The following is a 16,751-nucleotide window of genomic DNA, read 5'->3' on the forward strand; positions in this document are numbered from 1 at the left end:
GGTTTCTTAGGATTTTGCATAATTGTCACACTGTCATGTTTTGGGTCATAACATACATTTTATTATTAGTCAAAGAAAACCCGAGTAAATCCAAAATGCAGTTTTTAAATGATGATTTAATTTATTGTAACTGCCCCCATGAATTAACTACATTTTTTTAAAGCTGACTTCAGTTCCACTAGCCACACCCAGGACTCATCACTATTACACCTGTTGAATTAAGAAATCACTTAAATCTGTCAAAGTGAAGGCATCTTCTGTGGCCTGAAATACCACAGAAGTAGGGATGGGAATCGAGAACTGGTTCCCAGTATTCCAATTCTTTAGAATGTTAGTCTACTTGTCTATCAATCCCAATTATTGGCTCTACTTACACGTATGGTTTGATCTATCAAACCAAGTCATCTATCAAACTTGATGGACACCAACACGTTCTCACTCCCAAAGCGTAACATTTTACGCTAGGTGACAAATAATCAACATATTACGCTTCTGGCCACCCAACACGTCCCTACATTACGAAACATGAGAACCGTTTGGAATGAATCTACACATGTACGTTCGTTTCGATTAAATCGCTTTGGAAAACACTATCTAACGTCATTAGAGTGCTGGTTAAGGTTAGAGATGAGGTTATGGTTAGGTATAAGGTTAGGGTTAGAGCTGGAATACATGGCTGGAACGTGTATTTCATCCATAACCCGGCTTGTAGCATAGGAACGCGGACGGTCACCTTTCGCGTTCCTCAGGAACGCGAGACTTGACAAATCGTCATTATATTACTCCTCGGGAGTGAGAACAGGGTGTGGAGGCAGTGTTATAGTTATGTTATAGCATGGACATCACTAGTACTTTTGATGATGTATTCTAAAGCTTACATGGCACACTGTCTGTTCAGATTCAAACAAAGTCTGCAAAACTGATGGGAAGGAAAAGTGCAAATATGAAGAGCATGTTTTTCAGTTAAAAAAGACCCAGCTGGATGCAAAAAAGGCTCACAAACAGTGATGGCAGATGCAGTAAAAGGTCTGAAAGAGCATCTCAAGGTATCAAGCACAACATACGGTGATCAGTCCAAAGGTTCCAGAGAATCATTGACTGCACAAGATTTTAATTTAAAAAAAAGTAAAAAAAACAAAACAAAATACTCCTTGCACTTAAAATGATCGTTGTTTGTCCAATTGAAAATGGGGGACTATGTAGAATCACTGAGGGTTAGATTCAATGTATCACCAAAAATTTAATTAAAGAATCTTTAAGTGTTCCCTTGGAGCTTGGAAATAACTAGAAGTGGCTGTGCATAGTGTACATCTGCACAAGTAAAGAAGAAACTGATAAAAACCCCACATTGGCTGAGAGGCAGAATAAAAGACTGATGCAACAAAACCATGAATATGATAATTAGCACTCTCAGTTCAATTCAATTTTATTCATATAGCACCAATTCACAGCAGTCACCTCACGGCTTTGTAAAGTAAAGACCCTAAAATATTAGAAAAAAATCCCAACAATCATACAACCCCAATGGCCAAGCACTTTTTACCAGGAAGAAACCTCTAGCAGAACCAGGTTAGGCTAAGTTTTAACTACTTTCCATTGAAATCAATTGGCAACACTGCTCCGGACCCCAAAATATTCCAAAACAAGCAACAAATATAGGTATGGTACAAAATATTTATTGAGTAACAGTTCTGTAAACATCTGAGGTAAATCAACATTTACATCAACATGTTCTTCAACAAAAGGTTCAGACAAAAGGCCCTTCTCTTCAAAGACAATCATTTTACAGTGGGAGTAGTCGCAGGGGTTATTCTGTGTGTGCTCCTGCTTGTGTAGATGATAAGTCCATCATATAATCTTCATCATTTCCCATCAGAAAGTCTTTGATTCAAGGTACATCCACTGGTAAAAGCTAGAGCCAACATCTCTTCAACCATTTTCAGGACAGAAAAATATCACTTTAGTTTCATTTCTCGTCCATTCCAAGTCTAATTGTGTTTGTTATTTCCACAAATAAACTAAATATGTTAATATATCCCTCTTTATACGAAACCCTTCTGATTTTTGCTTCTCTCTAAATATTTCAATGTCTTCATAACTGTCTAACTGTGCAAAACTTTACCTACATGTCAAAGATACTAAGAACAACTTGGTACAATAAAGTAAAAAAAAAAACATTTAAGCAATAAAAAAAGATAATACCTTATTTCAAAAAGTCATCTTTTTAAAAGAAACTCTAACATAATGTATTTTCTGTATTATCTCTTTGGTGGATATTTCTTTGGTTTGGTTAAATCAACACATCACAACCTGCAACTTCCTCTCTAAGAATAGATTAAGTGGTTCAGCATCTACAGTGTGCTGAATTTATTGTCACCCAAACTTGATCAGAGACATAAACTCTATCCACAAACAGCATTTATGGGGGGGGCTTATTTTATGCATTACAAAATGATTTGTTCTTAACTACAAAGTATGTAGAACAAGTTCCTTTCACCGTATATTGATTCTAATTTATCACCTTGTTTCTTATGTTCATTTATGCGCTTTAGGAGTTGAACTCATGACAAGATGGAAAACTTTAACTCCGAACTTTGAAAAGTTCCAAACATGAACCTCAGATTGACCCCATCAATGGTATGCCATCTAGTTTTACAGAAAATACATTCTTAATCACAAACTTAATGACTGCAATAACATCATAATCAAATAAAACAGAGGTAACACTCTACGAACAGATTCAATGTCACTTGAGGCATGTCCCATCTCCAGCGAATAGCAAATATTTGGCAAGTACTGTGGCATTCTCCTTCACTGTTTTGATATTGATTTGTATTAGGCCATTAAAAAATACCTTAGGATGTCAACACTTTTACAGATTGATGAAACCTGAAATGTGACATAGTTAATGTAATGGCCTGTAAATGGCCTGTATTTATATAGCGCTTTTCTAGTCCCTAAGGACCCCAAAGAGCTTTACATATCCAGTCATCCACCCACTGGTGATGGTAAGCTACATTGTAGCCACCCTGGGGCACACTGACAGAGGTGAGGCTGCCGGACACTGGCGCCACCGGGCCCTCTGACCACCACCAGTAGGCAACGGGTGAAGTGTCTTGCCCAAGGACACAACGACCGAGACTGTCCAAGCCGGGGCTCGAACCGGCAACCTTCCGATTACAAGGCGAACGCCCAACTCTTGAGCCACGATCGCCCCTTATGTCTGAAAAGGGCTCTGGTTTATACCATGAACGTGGTAGATGCTTGCAAGGGATATTGTATTTTGGGGAAACAACCACATTTGCTATGTTGTTTAAAATTTATACTAGACAAACGATCCAGCAGATCCAATTGAAGCACTATTTATCTGTGAATCTGTAAATCCAAAAGATAGGTGGTTGTGCTAATCAATATGCCTGGGAGCAAGGGTAGCTATATATAATATATAAGCTAGCAGTCTAGTCTAGTAGCGGCATTAGCATCTTTGGAACAATAGGTCAGACCCTATTGTTCCAAATTCCTGAGGCAAAGCCCCTAAGGCTCTCTGAGCAACGGAAAAGGGAAGGGGAGCATTAGTGAGTGTCAAATCCACAATCCAGGATGAAACATAGAGCATCCACGAATACATCGGGAGGATGGACCCCAGAAATAAGCAGCTGCAAGAATGCCTCTGGCAGCTGAAGACAGAGGGCGATGGACGACCAAGCATAGGATGTACCATCGACAGATAGAGGAACTAGATGGCATCAAGATTTCCTACTAGTGGCTAGAAAAGGCCGGCCTAAGGGACAGCACAGAGGCACTGATCATGGCAACACAAGAACAGGCCCTAAGCACCAGATCCAGAGAAGAAGGAGCCTACCACCGCCAACAGGTCCCAAGTTGCAGCTTGTTCAAAGGTGCCCAGGAGACTATCCACCACATATTAGCAGGATGTAAGATGCAAGCTGGGGCCATTTACACTGAGAGGCACAACCAAGTTGCTTGGATGGCGTCCAGGAGCATCTGTGCTGCATATGGACTAGAAGTCCCCAAGTCCTGATGGGAGAACAGCGCCAAAGGTGACTGAGAAAAACAGGTCGAAGGTCATGTGGGACTTTGAGTTCCAGGCAAGCAGATGTTGGCCAACCAACCAGGCATAGCGGTGGTTGAAAAGGAGCAGAAGACTGCAATCGTGATAAATATGGCAATTTCAGCAGATAGAAACATCAGGAAGAAAGCGCTTATGAAAACAGAGAAGTACTGAAGGAACAACTGCAATAGGAAGGGAATGGAAGGAGCTCTAACCCTAAAACTGGAAGAGTGGCTCCAGCAGATTCCAGGCACAACATCAGCAACATTCAGTTTATTCTGGAAATTTAGAACTTAGCTTTATTAAGAATATTAAGTTGACTTTATCCACTACACCATGTCTACGCCATCCAAAAAGTGTAAAATATGAACCTTTTCAAATTGAAATGAATGCACATTATCGAACAATCACTAGATCTATGTTTATGCATTTGGTTTCAGTATATGAGCATTACTTAAAGCACTTTGATATTTGACAGCTGAGCTGTGAAGTATGTGAGGAAAAAGTGTTTAAATTCAAATGTTAATCACTGACTGTTCTTTGGTAGGTTGCATTTTTTTTTCAAGCGTGTCATTTATAAGCAACTCAAATCTGTTCATAGAGGAACACAAAGTTGCAAAAATACAAAACACAGTTTGCTCCAAACCACTCTCTCTTGCTGTCCTGATGCAAGGCTGACTTTTTTCCCCCCAATGGATAAAATTGGGTAAATTAAAGCTTTAGGGAAGTTACTAATAAGCAACATAACAACCTAGAATGCATAAACCATTATCCATGTGTTTTCTTGTGTTTTTAATCTGGCAGGAATTAATAGAAAAACAGGACATAAATGAACATTCCTATGTGGGATGTGTTAATTACTAACAGCAAAGTAAAAATGAACACTTCTTAGATCATATTGCTTTCTTTTCTCTCAAAAAAATCTAAGAGCTACAGCATAATCTACAGCTCATCTAGAAAATTAACTTAAGAGTCCTCCTAAACAAAACAGCTCCAGGGAACTCAACACTTCCGTGCCACACTGCAAACACAACCAGCAGAAAGAAGGCAGTTTTTATACTCAGTTCAAGCTGCAAAACTTAAACCTGTTCAGTAAGGAACTTTGAAATACTGTCTTATTAGTCGACTCAACTCTTATGCTAAGGGGTTTTGCATAGTGACAAACTTTGGCTCAAAGTCAGTAAAATGTTAAAGCATTTATGGTTTTTGGTTTCTTATGTAAAACTGCAGTTTGATCAGAGACAAACTTTTTAAAAACATAGGTAGTTCTGTATAAAGTCTTGTCGTGCATATCAATGCTGTTAATTATTATGTATTTACATATTTATATATAGTTTACCCTGATGTAACCGCAGAGATATTATTTTGTAAACACGAAACATTATAAATATACCTAAATGCAGACACACACACAGCCTGTAAAGCCTTAGAACTACATCTCTGGGTGGGCCTGCTTTATGGTCACCTGCTATTTTCTAATGCTGGTGAATCCCTCTATTTATTAAAACTACAGGCTGTGTAGAGAGCGTACACAGAGATGGACGAGTTCTACACACTTACGACACTTCAGCTCCACCATCACATCACAAGAAAAATTAAAGCTCAAGAAACAAAAGTGCAAACCTTTCCTCTGATGTCTCACAGGAAAGAAATAAAAGAAAGATGAAAATTAAAAAAAACTGCACAAAAACTTATTAGTAGGTCCAGTCATCATCATCATCACAATAACCTTTCCTTATATGTATTTTTGCTGGCTGTGTGGATATTTTAAGTGTGCAGTTACATTAAATATCATCTAGATTTCTTATCCTGTGTTATTCTTTTGTCAAAGAGGAGTGAGAGAATGGCCAGACAAGCAAAATTAAGTAGCAGCAAAATTGACTTCTGCATTTCTGTCTTTGTGTCAGTAAACTACTAAAACAATGGATTTGATATGATTAGCTTAAATTGGCTGGGGGTTGTTTTAGTGATACTTTTTCAGTGGGCAATATCATGGCTACAAGAAAATTCCTGAAAACTCTAAGCTGGAATGACAACCATGGCCTGACAGGATTTTTGGTCTTGAAAAAATCTACATACAAAAGATATAGTTTCTTGGTCTATTTAATTTAGCCTCTAAACCTAATAATAAAAAAATAAAATAAAAATAATCTGGATGTTTTTATATGTTTGTAAACGAAAAAAATGGACCCCCATGTGCACAGCCATTACTCTAAACAATTTGAACCTCCTTTGAACTGAAAACTTACACGTTAAGAAACTAATGTGGACATACCCTGATGTTGTCAATATCTATGTAGGGCATCATTTCAGATTCGCAATGCTGACTATAAACTAAGCAGCCAACTCCAGTAGGCATCAGGCTCATGCTGAAGTGCATGCTTAGGTGTGGTTTTATGCTGCAGTGCATATTAAAAGAAAAAAAAAAGCATGTGTAGGCTCTCTCTGACTATAGAGCATGCATGCATAGTTGGGTAAAAGTGTGAGTGAGTGTGTGTTTTAGCTACACGGCTAGGTCATCGGGGCGAGCTCGTCCACCGCCACTCTTGCTGGCCCGACTTGGCTTGCGGTTGTCTGTCCCCGCAGCAGCAGGAGGCTGATGCATCTCCGCCCTGGTTACCACAGTGAAGTCACTGTGCAGGACCTTAGGTGCTGTGATGACAGCAGTTTCCTCTTTCATTGCCGTCTCCTTTGGCATGAGAGAAGAAAGAGGGGTGTTGCGCGGAAGTGTGGGAAATGCAGATTGCTGCTCCTCTGGTGTTGGGGTCTTTTCCACTTCAGGAGAGGAGGAGGCTGAGGCTGAATTTTTTCCATTCAGATCGTGGACTTCCAGCACCATGTTGTTCCAGTTCTGCTCCATCACCACCAGCTGTCCTTGACTTCCAACACCCACTTTCTCACTGCTGCTATAAAAAGAAGCAGCATCCAACAAGAAGTCGTCTGGGTGGAACGCCGTGTTGTCCATCTTCATCCCAGCAGGCACAGGGGTGGTCGCAGCGTTTAAGGAGGTCACAGCAGGGGAAGACTCTGGTGGGCTGTAGGCCCCTCCCTCAGCTGCCCCGTCTCCCGTCACACTCACGCTGCCAAATGTCGGCAGACAGTCGAGCACCAAAGGAGAGGTCTGCTCAGGGATTGTCTCTGCGTCTGTGGGCTCATCTTCAGCCAGAATCAGTGACTCGCTGTCAGGTGCAAACTCATTGGTGACCCCTCGCTTTACTTTCTTCCAGCCTAGGTGATAGATCTCCAGCAGGTTGAGGACCAAAGAGACACAGGCAACGACCAGCATAAAGATGATGAAGATTGTCTTTTCAGTGGGCCTATGGCAACAGAGGAACAAAAAGAGGTTGTGATTAACAAATCACACCAGTGTATAATAGGAAATGTAACATTAAAAGAAAAAGAAGGAAGAAAATCCAATGTTATTGTTGGATTTCTCATTGTTAAAGCGATAAAGGCTGCAGTGGGAACACTTGGTGATAATCAATTTTAAATAACCCACAAGGGCAAAAATGTTAGTATTTGAACAATATCTTCATAGACTAAAGTAACTAGCTCCTTACTATTCAATATACTATTTATTCATACTATGTCCTTTTACTTTAGACTCCCTCTGTAAACACAAAATCCTCTTGTGTTAACTGAAATGAACCTTACTGTACTCGCTTGTACACTGTACTTCCAACTGGGTCTCTCTCCTAGAGTAGCTTTGCATGATTGTCAGTTCAAAATAATTCAAAATAATCCTTGAGCCTTTTTGCAGGCCCTAGATTCATCCAGATATTGAAATAAGGCTTCTCTTTAAGCCCTTTGCCTTGATTCATACTGACTGCCACTTACAAACAAAAGATTTGATTTGACCATGCTAAGGTTATCACTATTATTGACATCATACAACATACTAATGTGATACAAACTGTCTGATAATGAGTGTTAAGAGCATTTTGTTTATTTATAAATAAACTGACTTCTGACACTGAAAAGCTTCTTAAAAACAGACCTAATCAGACACTTAAACCACCCTCATTTAGCTCATTATTTCTACCTCTTCCAGGAAAGGAAAGATGATTCGTAATTTGTTTTGTTTTTTTGCCCCTGTGGTATTTAAATACTATTGGGTATCAAAATTCTAGTAATGTGGCAACTAGGGATGGGTACCGGTATCCGGTGCCATGATGGCACCGGTTCTGACATAAACGGTAGTAACCAGACCGAAAAGCAGCGCACATTTCGGTGCTTTATTTCGGTGCTTTTTTTTCCTGAGCTGTGATACGCTTTAGATTCTAGCCAATCATTTTACGTTTCCGAGGATAGTAGGCGGGGCCAGGTACGTACGTTCTTTTAGAGCAGAGCTACAGATTAAAAATGACCAAGGCAAAGCGGTCAAAAGTCTGCCTGTACTTCACAGCAAAATTAGCAAACTCAGCAGCCTGCAACAAGTGCTTTAAGCTGATACTGTGATACTGTCAAAGGAGGTAACACCTCAAATCCGATGAAACACCTGGCGACGCATAGCGTTTTTTTTAAAAGCCGAGAAATGCGCCGTATTTGATAGCTTGCTGCGAGACCTCACACCGAGCACCCTGCGGGTGGGTTACCTGTTATCGGACCCGGAGTTAGCAACATCCCCCAAAAACACGAAGAATAGAGTCCTGGCCCCTAGCCCTGCCAGTGTAGCAGAAATGATGACGGATGATGATGGCAGCAGCCGCCGTTCTTCTCTGCGTGAGTAGCTTAATGTTGTCCGTGTGTAATTTACGTTGAGTAGGCTAACCACGTTATTAAATTAATGCATGTAAGGTGAACTAGCAAACATCATCATAGCTACATGCGGCTGTCTTCTTGTTTGATGGCAGATACTCCCTTCACCCTGGCCAAAAAGGCTAAAATGACCAAAGAAAAAGTGGAAAACAGTTAAACATGAGAGGTTTTTGGACAAAGTTTGTGTTTTTTCCATTGTTTAAGCACTGCTTCCAGCCAAGAGTGATGCCATAAATCCCCTATAGCTGCAGAAAAGGCTAACATTGTTATCTTTTTACAAAAAAAACAGCTGAACATGAGAGGTTTTTGGACCAGTTTTGTGTTTTCCATTCTTTACATTCTCTACACTGCTGACTTCTCCCACAATTCCACCCAGTGCTTCCTGCAGAAGTTCTCTGATGACTCTGCAATAGTCGGCCTCATCACTGATGGGGACGACAAGGAGTACAGAGGTCTGACCCAAGACTTTGTGGACTGGTGCCAGCAGAACTACCTCCAGATCAACGCCAGTAAAACCAAGGAACTGGTGGTAGACTTCCGCAGGCACAAGCATTCTCCACTGCAACCACTGAACATCCAAGGTATGGACATTGAGGCTGTGGACAGCTACAGGTACCTTGGTGTTCATCTGAACAATAGACTGGACTGGACTCATAACTCAGACGCCCTCTACAGGAAAGGGCAGAGCAGGCTGTACCTGCTGCGGAGACTCAGGTCGTTTGGAGTGGAGGGCCCACTCCTGAAGACCTTCTATGACTCTGTTGTGGCTTCTGCTATCTTTTATGGTGTGGTCTGCTGGGGCGGCAGCATCTCTGCTGGGGACAGGAAGAGACTGAACAGGGTGATCCGAAGGGCCAGCTCTGTTCTAGGATGCCCTCTGGACCCAGTGGAGGTGGTGAGTGACAGGAGAACGGCGGCTAAGCTGTCATCCCTGTTGGACAACATCTCCCACCCCATGCAGCAGACTGTGACAGCACTGAGCAGCTCCTTCAGTGGGAGACTGCGGCACCCACGGTGTGGGACGGAGAGATTTCGCAGGTCTTTCCTCCCCACTGCTGTCAGACTCCATAATAAAGACTTTAACTGATCAAGCACACACATCCATACATATGCAATAATACTAAGTGCAATAATCCTTTCTGTCATCGTTGTATTTTTACTCAGTTGTATATAGTATTTGTATTTGTATTCTATTTTTATCTTATTGTATATTTATTTTATTTTATTCTACTGTATATAGTATTTTATTCTATTCTGTACAGTTGTGTACTGTATTTATTCTTATTGTATTCTAATTTTTGCCTCATAACTTTTGCACTGTCCACTTCCTGCTGTGACAAAACAAATTTCCCACGTGTGGGACTAATAAAGGTTATCTTATCTTATCTTATCTTAAGCACCGGTTTAAGCACCGTTTAAGCACCGGCACCGTTTCAAAAGTACCGGTTTGGCACCGGTATCGGATAAAACCTAAACGATACCCATCCCTAGTGGCAACCCTGTTGGAGACAGGAATATTAATTGTTGTTTTCTTTCAACTCTTTGAAGCAGTCTATTAGCCACAACACTACAACTGATCAAACTGCAATGCCAGCCAGAATTGCTCTTTTTCATTTAGAAACAAAAGGTCCCACATCGCAGACAGGTCTGGCCCGGATCTGGCATCAAGCTAGCACTTCTGACTGACTGGTGTCATGGCAGGATGTATGTCTACCAGATGTGGGCCAGGTCTGGCAATGATGGCACTATTTATGTTCCTATTTTCCTATTTTAGTTAGAAGACCCAAATGCCATGTTGCAATACTATACTGCTATTGTAGCCAGCGTTTCAAATGCAGGTTTGACAGGTTTGTGAGTGTACACTTTATCCAAAACCTAGTGAGGGTTTACTCATGTTTATCACTACTGATTGGAAGGTTATTGGTTCGATCCCTGGCTCCTCTAGTCTGCATGTCAAGAGTGTGAATGTGTATGAATGTAGTTAGGAAGCACCCAGTTTAGAGAGAGTGTGTGATTGGGTGAATGTGGAGCACTTTGAGTAATCCGGGAGAGTAGTAAAGCATTATCTAAGAATTAGTCCATTCACTGTCTGAACAGAGTTTCGTCATGTTACTTTTGCACTATTATGTTCTGGCACATGTTGTTATTACATGGCTTGATTAAGGTACACATTAGGCTGACATCTGGGGCCAGAGCTGAAACTGTTCTGGGCCAGCACAGGGCCAGCAGTGTGTCTACAACTGGCCCATGGCTGCACACAACTTACACATGGCCCACATACCACAAAGAATGACGGCCCTTTGGTATCCCAGATCAGGTTTGCCAGAGGTAATCCACACAGGGGCCAGCACAGGACCACCAGTGTGTCTGCAACTGGCCTTGTGCTGGCCCATGTGTGGGCCACCTCTTGCAAACCAGATCTGGGCCACCAAAGGGCCGTCATTCTTTGTGGTATGTGGGCCATGTGTAAGCACATTGTGTGGGCCAGATCTGGGCCATACCAATTTTGCTATGTGGGGTGTTGTTTAGACTATTAGTGTTGTACAAGAACATAGAGAGTGATAGACTTAGTAAATATAACTGAGTGACAGGATGTATGTGTAGAGTATAATGAAGAATTATTAAACAGACACAAAGAAAAAAATCTTTGATTGTGATGCAAAACAATAAAACTGAACTTTCTTACCTGGAGATGAAGCAGTCCACAGTATTGGGGCAGGGCCAGCGGCCACATTTATAGAGAGGCCTCAGCTGGAATCCATACAGGAAGTACTGCCCCAGAATGAAACCCACTTCAAACAGAGTCTTGAATATTATGTTGAAGATGTAGGTCCTCAATAATGCCCCGCGTATCCTGATTTTTCCATGTTCGTCACGAATTGGGGGTTTCTCCTTTTTCCCTCCACCATCACCAACTCCATTGTGATAGAGAGGGTCATGGTCATCCTGGTGTCGTCCGGCCTTTCTGAGCTCCTCTTCCCTCTCCCTCCTCTTCTCCTCCATGCGAACAATGTGTAGTACATGGCCCAGGTAGATGAGGGTTGGTGTGGAGACAAAGATGATCTGCAGCACCCAGAAACGGATGTGGGAGATGGGAAATGCCTCGTCATAGCAAACGTTTTCACAACCGGGCTGCTGTGTGTTACAGGTAAAGTCTGATTGCTCGTCACCCCAAACTTCTTCAGCTGCTGCACCCAGCACCAAAATTCGAAAGATGAAGAGGACTGTGAGCCAAACCTGGGTTGGACAAACACGACAGTTAGAAGCACAGTAGTTAGTACTTCCTGGATAATGCAGAGGGTAACTAAAGCTTGTGGTTTCTCCACAGTGTCAGTATGGTCTACCCTTTACCAAACTGAAAACCAGAAAATGTCATCAACAATGTTGGCGTATCAAAAGTTCTATGAAAAGGAAATACAGTGAAAATCATCAAAAGGTAAGCTTAATATGTTTAACAGATCATGTTTTTGTTATCAATAGTCGGTCACCTTTCCAATCACAGTGGAGTGTTCTTGAGCATTCTCCAGCAGTCGCCCTAGAAAACTCCAGTCACCCATGCTTCTCTCAGTTTTCTAGCCTGCAGAGAGACATGAGAGTCTATGGTGAACAACAAAAAGTCAATTAAAGAACAATACCACAGAAAGTCAGTATTTAGGATTTTATCTGAACTTTTATGGCTGATACTGTTTTACCTTGTGTCTCTATGTCTGATTGTAGGTGTCTGTGTGTGTCTGTGTCTCTCATCACAGCAAATCATGTCAGTATGTATCAAAATCTCTGAGGAATGTATACAGCATCTTGTTGAATTCACAAAGAATTAAGCCAGTTCTGAAAATCAGTACTAGCAAGTGTCCTAATCAAGTGTTCGGTGAGTGTATTTTCCAGGACGTTTATGAGGAATCATTCGATCTCTGTCAGTCTGTTTCCCTTTTTTCTTATGCCAAACATTCGCTTCCTCTTCCTGCAATCAGTTTGACACTTCTTTTCCATGAAACATAAAAAACTAGCATTGTTCCATTTTTAGTCTGTGTCAAACACAGACTAGAGAGTCCTAATGAGATCTAACGGCCAGTTCATCTATAAACTCTTTAGCCTAGAAACTTTTGAAAGTATTCATCTAAGCCACAGTTATTCATATATTTAGTTCAATACAATTAAATTTTATTTATATCTCAACAGTAATTGTCTCAAGGGGCTTTATATTATAAGGTAAAGACCTTACAATATAAAGGCTATCATCATCAAAAACAAAATTCTTTGATATTCTGAAATATTGCGTCATATAAACAAGTGCTGTTAATACTTACCAACAAAATAACTGCATGAACATCTCAAGCAGTATCTTGCCTTACAATACCTAGAAATATCTTCTTTTACCATTTAAACCTTGGTGTTTCACTGTGAAATTTTACAAAAACTTGGCTGCTGCCCAAAAAGCTCTTTTCAACTGAGCACAGAAAGCATAACTACTTTCGAACTTCAATGCTAAAATCAAGAAGAGAAAAGACTTCAAAATAAAATTTCAAATAAGTCGGATTGTTTTGAAAAAAAAAAAGACAAATTAAGCTGACTTACTAAAATATTGTTGTGTTGTCAGTGATAAATCCATCGACCAGAAATCAGAACAAAAACTATATCTGGAAGGAAGACACAAAATGCTTTGTATTAGCTTTTTGGGCTCATCATCATACAGACATCACACAAAAAAGGATACAGAGCTTTTTGATGCTGATGCCAATATGAATCTTTTTTTTAACCAGAAACATTTTAGTGCACAGTAGGTACAAATGATGCCATATACTTATAGTATGGCATCGGAAAGGGTCTTGTTACTCCTCACCTGATGCTAGGATTAGTACCAGTGCTAAGAACTGTCCAAATTTTTTAAACAGTTCAGATATTTTAAATTATCAATCACACAGGTCTATAGAGTGATAACTTCAAAATTAATTCTGCAGCATGATGAAAACCCCAGAAACATAGCATAAGACATAAAGAACTAGCTAAATTGAGTCCGGCAGCGAATGGTATGACCTTTCAGAGCATTCTCATTCCCAACATGTAGCATAACTACGATTTGTCACGTCCCATGGCATCTCAAAGGTAACCTTCCGCATCCCTATGATACGCTCCGGATTGTGGATGGAATCCAAAAGAATGATGCTCGCGGAGGTAACACACATTCCAGCTGTGTATTCCAGCCCTAACCGTAACCTTAACCCTAACCTTAACCATATCAGATAGTGTTTTCCAAAGCGATGCATGATCAGATGTGTAGATTCATTCCAAACAGTTCTCGTGCCTCCGAAAGCTTAACATACCGACAACTTATCTCATAGTGTCGGTATGTTACGTTTTGGGATGAGAATGTGTTGGATCTTCACAGAGTCCAGGTTTTAGCTTCATAGATTCCATGTGGAATTACATGAAAAAGGAGAAAGAGGTTCCACAGAGGACCCGGAACAGTCAAGTACTCTGAACAAAGTGTACTACTAAGAATTGGTAGCTGCAGTTTAAAAGCGCTCATTTATCACTACTTTGATTTAATTTCACTCTTTTTTCTTCATCTGACATTTTGGTGCAATCCAATGCTCACAGTAGCACTGCATGTGTCTGATTGTTTGATAGTTATTCCATGGTATACATTTGCTTTTGGATGTGCCAAATTTGTGTGTACTTGCATTGGTATGTGTGTGTGATGCGAGACTGGCTGGTTAGTGGACAATGGCTGGCCATCTGTGAGAAGTGAAGTGAGTGAATAACAGGTTGTCGCTGTTGAATGCCGGACTCATCACATCCCAGGAATGCTGATGGGGGCAAATGTTTGCCTGGGATTCCCTGATATGAACGCACACAAACATATACACGCATTCTAAAGTTTCAGCAGTGTTCTGTACTCCTGCATACTGTGTAACTTACTTCCAAAATAAAATGTAAATCCAGGAATTTGTGTCTGATGAGAGGTAGGTCAACTGAGTAAAAGAAAAAGAGAAAGAGAGAGAACGGAAGCTCCATAGACAGAAAGGAAATATCGTGGTCTTGATTTAACTGTGTTCTTAAAAAACTGCTTAGAAACACAAATAAATAAATAACAAAGACTTTTCAGATGTCTTACACGTGAAACATATTCTCAAATGACAAATGGCTACTAATTCACCAGTCTAACGGTGGTATGTGTACATGTACATGATGTGTTGACGTGATGAAATACCATCGGCCATGGCAGACAATAGGGAAGCTGCCAGATGGATATTGTTCTGGCTGCTGTGTGCTTTTGATGGATCAGAGGTCTTTGTGCTAAAACAGCCCAAACAGTTAACTCCTGGCCTGCCATTTGCACAACGAAATCCGAAAATATGCACAGTCACAATAAAAGACAATTCTGTTCATTACTCAGTTAATCAACTACCTTAGTGTATATCCAGAAACTTGAGAAGACCGTGCTCAGTGTTTAAGCAATTAGTTTCACATGGTGTGGAATAGTACTGAAGATGATTAAATGCAGTTTGCTTTTAAGAAAAGATATTTTTGATACATATATTAAAAATGTAAATGTATGTCTAAAAGTGCCATTCCAAAAATGTGGAAAGAGTTTCTAACTGTACACACAAGTGAATAAATGGGCCCAAAGTTGCCTAAGATACTAAAAGTACAAAGCAAATTTTTTTTTAAAGTGTGCAAAGATTTATAGAATGGCACACAGCATCTAAAGAGAGTATGGAAATAATCAATTCAGCAGCTGGTTGGCTGGTTAGGAGCAGCAACTTATTTCCTCCATTTACTACAGCAAGTCACACGGTACAATTCCAACAAGCAGAAAAACTACAGGAAGGTTCTTCCTTTCGTGGTAACATTAGACAGTGTGTCTCCTATACAAAAGATAAACAACTAGCAATGGTTGCATTTAAATATCCATCAAAACTAAAATGTAAGCTTCCCTACAGTTGACCTCAAATTTATTTAAAAACAAAAAAACAGTCCTACCGCCTGTTTTCCATTAGTTTCTTGTCCATGGCTCTTTTAAAAAAAACTTATTTTTTAACTAAAGTATCAAAATCTAGCCTAAGACCCCACAAAATGCATTCTTTTTTCCCAAAGATTATTTAAGCCTGGACGATATTGGTTTGGATTTGTGGCTTCCTGTCTGCCGTCTTTCCCACATGGATGTGAACGCATCATGAGAGGTGCTGATAATCCAGCAGGTGGAAAGATGATAATGCCTCTTCCCTCCCACTTCAACCTCCAGCATCACTCTACGGTGACCCTGCTTACCGCGTTTCTTCTCTTCTTTTTTCTTTTAGTCCCACGGAGGTTCTCGGGGCAACCAAGAGAAGATTGGGCAGATTGATAGAAGGGAGAAGGGAGGGAGAGAGACACAGAGAGAGCAATACACAGAGTAACAGAGAGAGAAAGTTAACAACAAAAAAGGAGGGAAAAAGAAAAGAAGAATACGCGAGGCTAGTCTAGTCTAAAAAAAAGGGCGCGTGTGGAACCTGTCCCGCGAAGGCGAAGCACAGCGGCTGCGTCCCGCGTGGCCAAGGCCATCCGCCACTGTCAAACATTGGTGTCCCCGTGCAAGGGGCGCAGGAGGGGGGTGGTAAGGGGAAGGCGCGCGTTTGAGTGCGCGCGCGTGTATATGTGGTGTAACGCAACTATCACATTCCTGACCAGACAAAAATTTTCTTTAACAACTTCTGTTAAGGGAAAAATAAATATTTGGATTGTTCCTTGTTGCAGTATGAGGTAAAACACCCTCTGGGTATTAGCTAATAACTTACTAGCTTTTTTACTGTCATTACAAATAAACATCAATATGGAAGATTACTGATGTCAAAAATGGAGAAATCAGAAAAAAACAGACAAAAATTGAAGTGTAAAAGTAAGCTCATCTTTCTACAAGTTCTTCATATTGCAACAGTTT

At 40.6% G+C, this 16,751-nt stretch overlaps 1 protein-coding gene across 2 annotated transcripts; it reads right to left on the minus strand.

Moving 5' to 3' along the window:
* Positions 1-1,592: 1,592 nt before the first annotated feature.
* LOC101466801 (gap junction alpha-3 protein-like) lies at positions 1,593-16,374 on the minus strand. Of its 2 annotated transcripts, none has more exons than XM_004573281.3 (5): positions 16,103-16,374; positions 13,406-13,467; positions 12,319-12,407; positions 11,517-12,067; positions 1,593-7,389 (listed from the first exon to the last, which is right to left on the minus strand). In XM_004573281.3, the coding sequence occupies exons 3-5, from the start codon at positions 12,385-12,387 to the stop codon at positions 6,576-6,578; spliced, it is 1,434 nt and encodes a 477-aa protein (XP_004573338.1). In that variant the 5' UTR covers positions 12,388-12,407; positions 13,406-13,467; positions 16,103-16,374; the 3' UTR covers positions 1,593-6,575. The 2 variants fall into 2 exon arrangements, with proteins under 2 accessions (XP_004573338.1, XP_076736361.1); XM_076880246.1 differs by lacking the exon at positions 16,103-16,374 and adding an exon at positions 14,750-14,960.
* Between the last annotated feature and the right edge of the window lie 377 nt (positions 16,375-16,751).

This window comes from Maylandia zebra, linkage group LG23 (assembly GCF_041146795.1).
Source record: "Maylandia zebra isolate NMK-2024a linkage group LG23, Mzebra_GT3a, whole genome shotgun sequence".
In the NCBI taxonomy this organism is placed as follows: domain Eukaryota; kingdom Metazoa; phylum Chordata; class Actinopteri; order Cichliformes; family Cichlidae; genus Maylandia; species Maylandia zebra.

What these genes read in the sequence shown, in the direction of transcription:
- LOC101466801 (XM_004573281.3), bottom strand. Translation starts at nt 12,387, where the DNA reads ATGGGTGACTGGAGTTTTCTAGGGCGACTGCTGGAGAATGCTCAAGAA. An exon ending in ACTCCACTGTGATTGGAAAG is followed by an intron (nt 12,068 to 12,318) that starts GTGACCGACTAT and finishes TGTCCAACCCAG; the next exon opens with GTTTGGCTCACAGTCCTCTT. An exon ending in GTGGACTGCTTCATCTCCAG is followed by an intron (nt 7,390 to 11,516) that starts GTAAGAAAGTTC and finishes CTGTTGCCATAG; the next exon opens with GCCCACTGAAAAGACAATCT.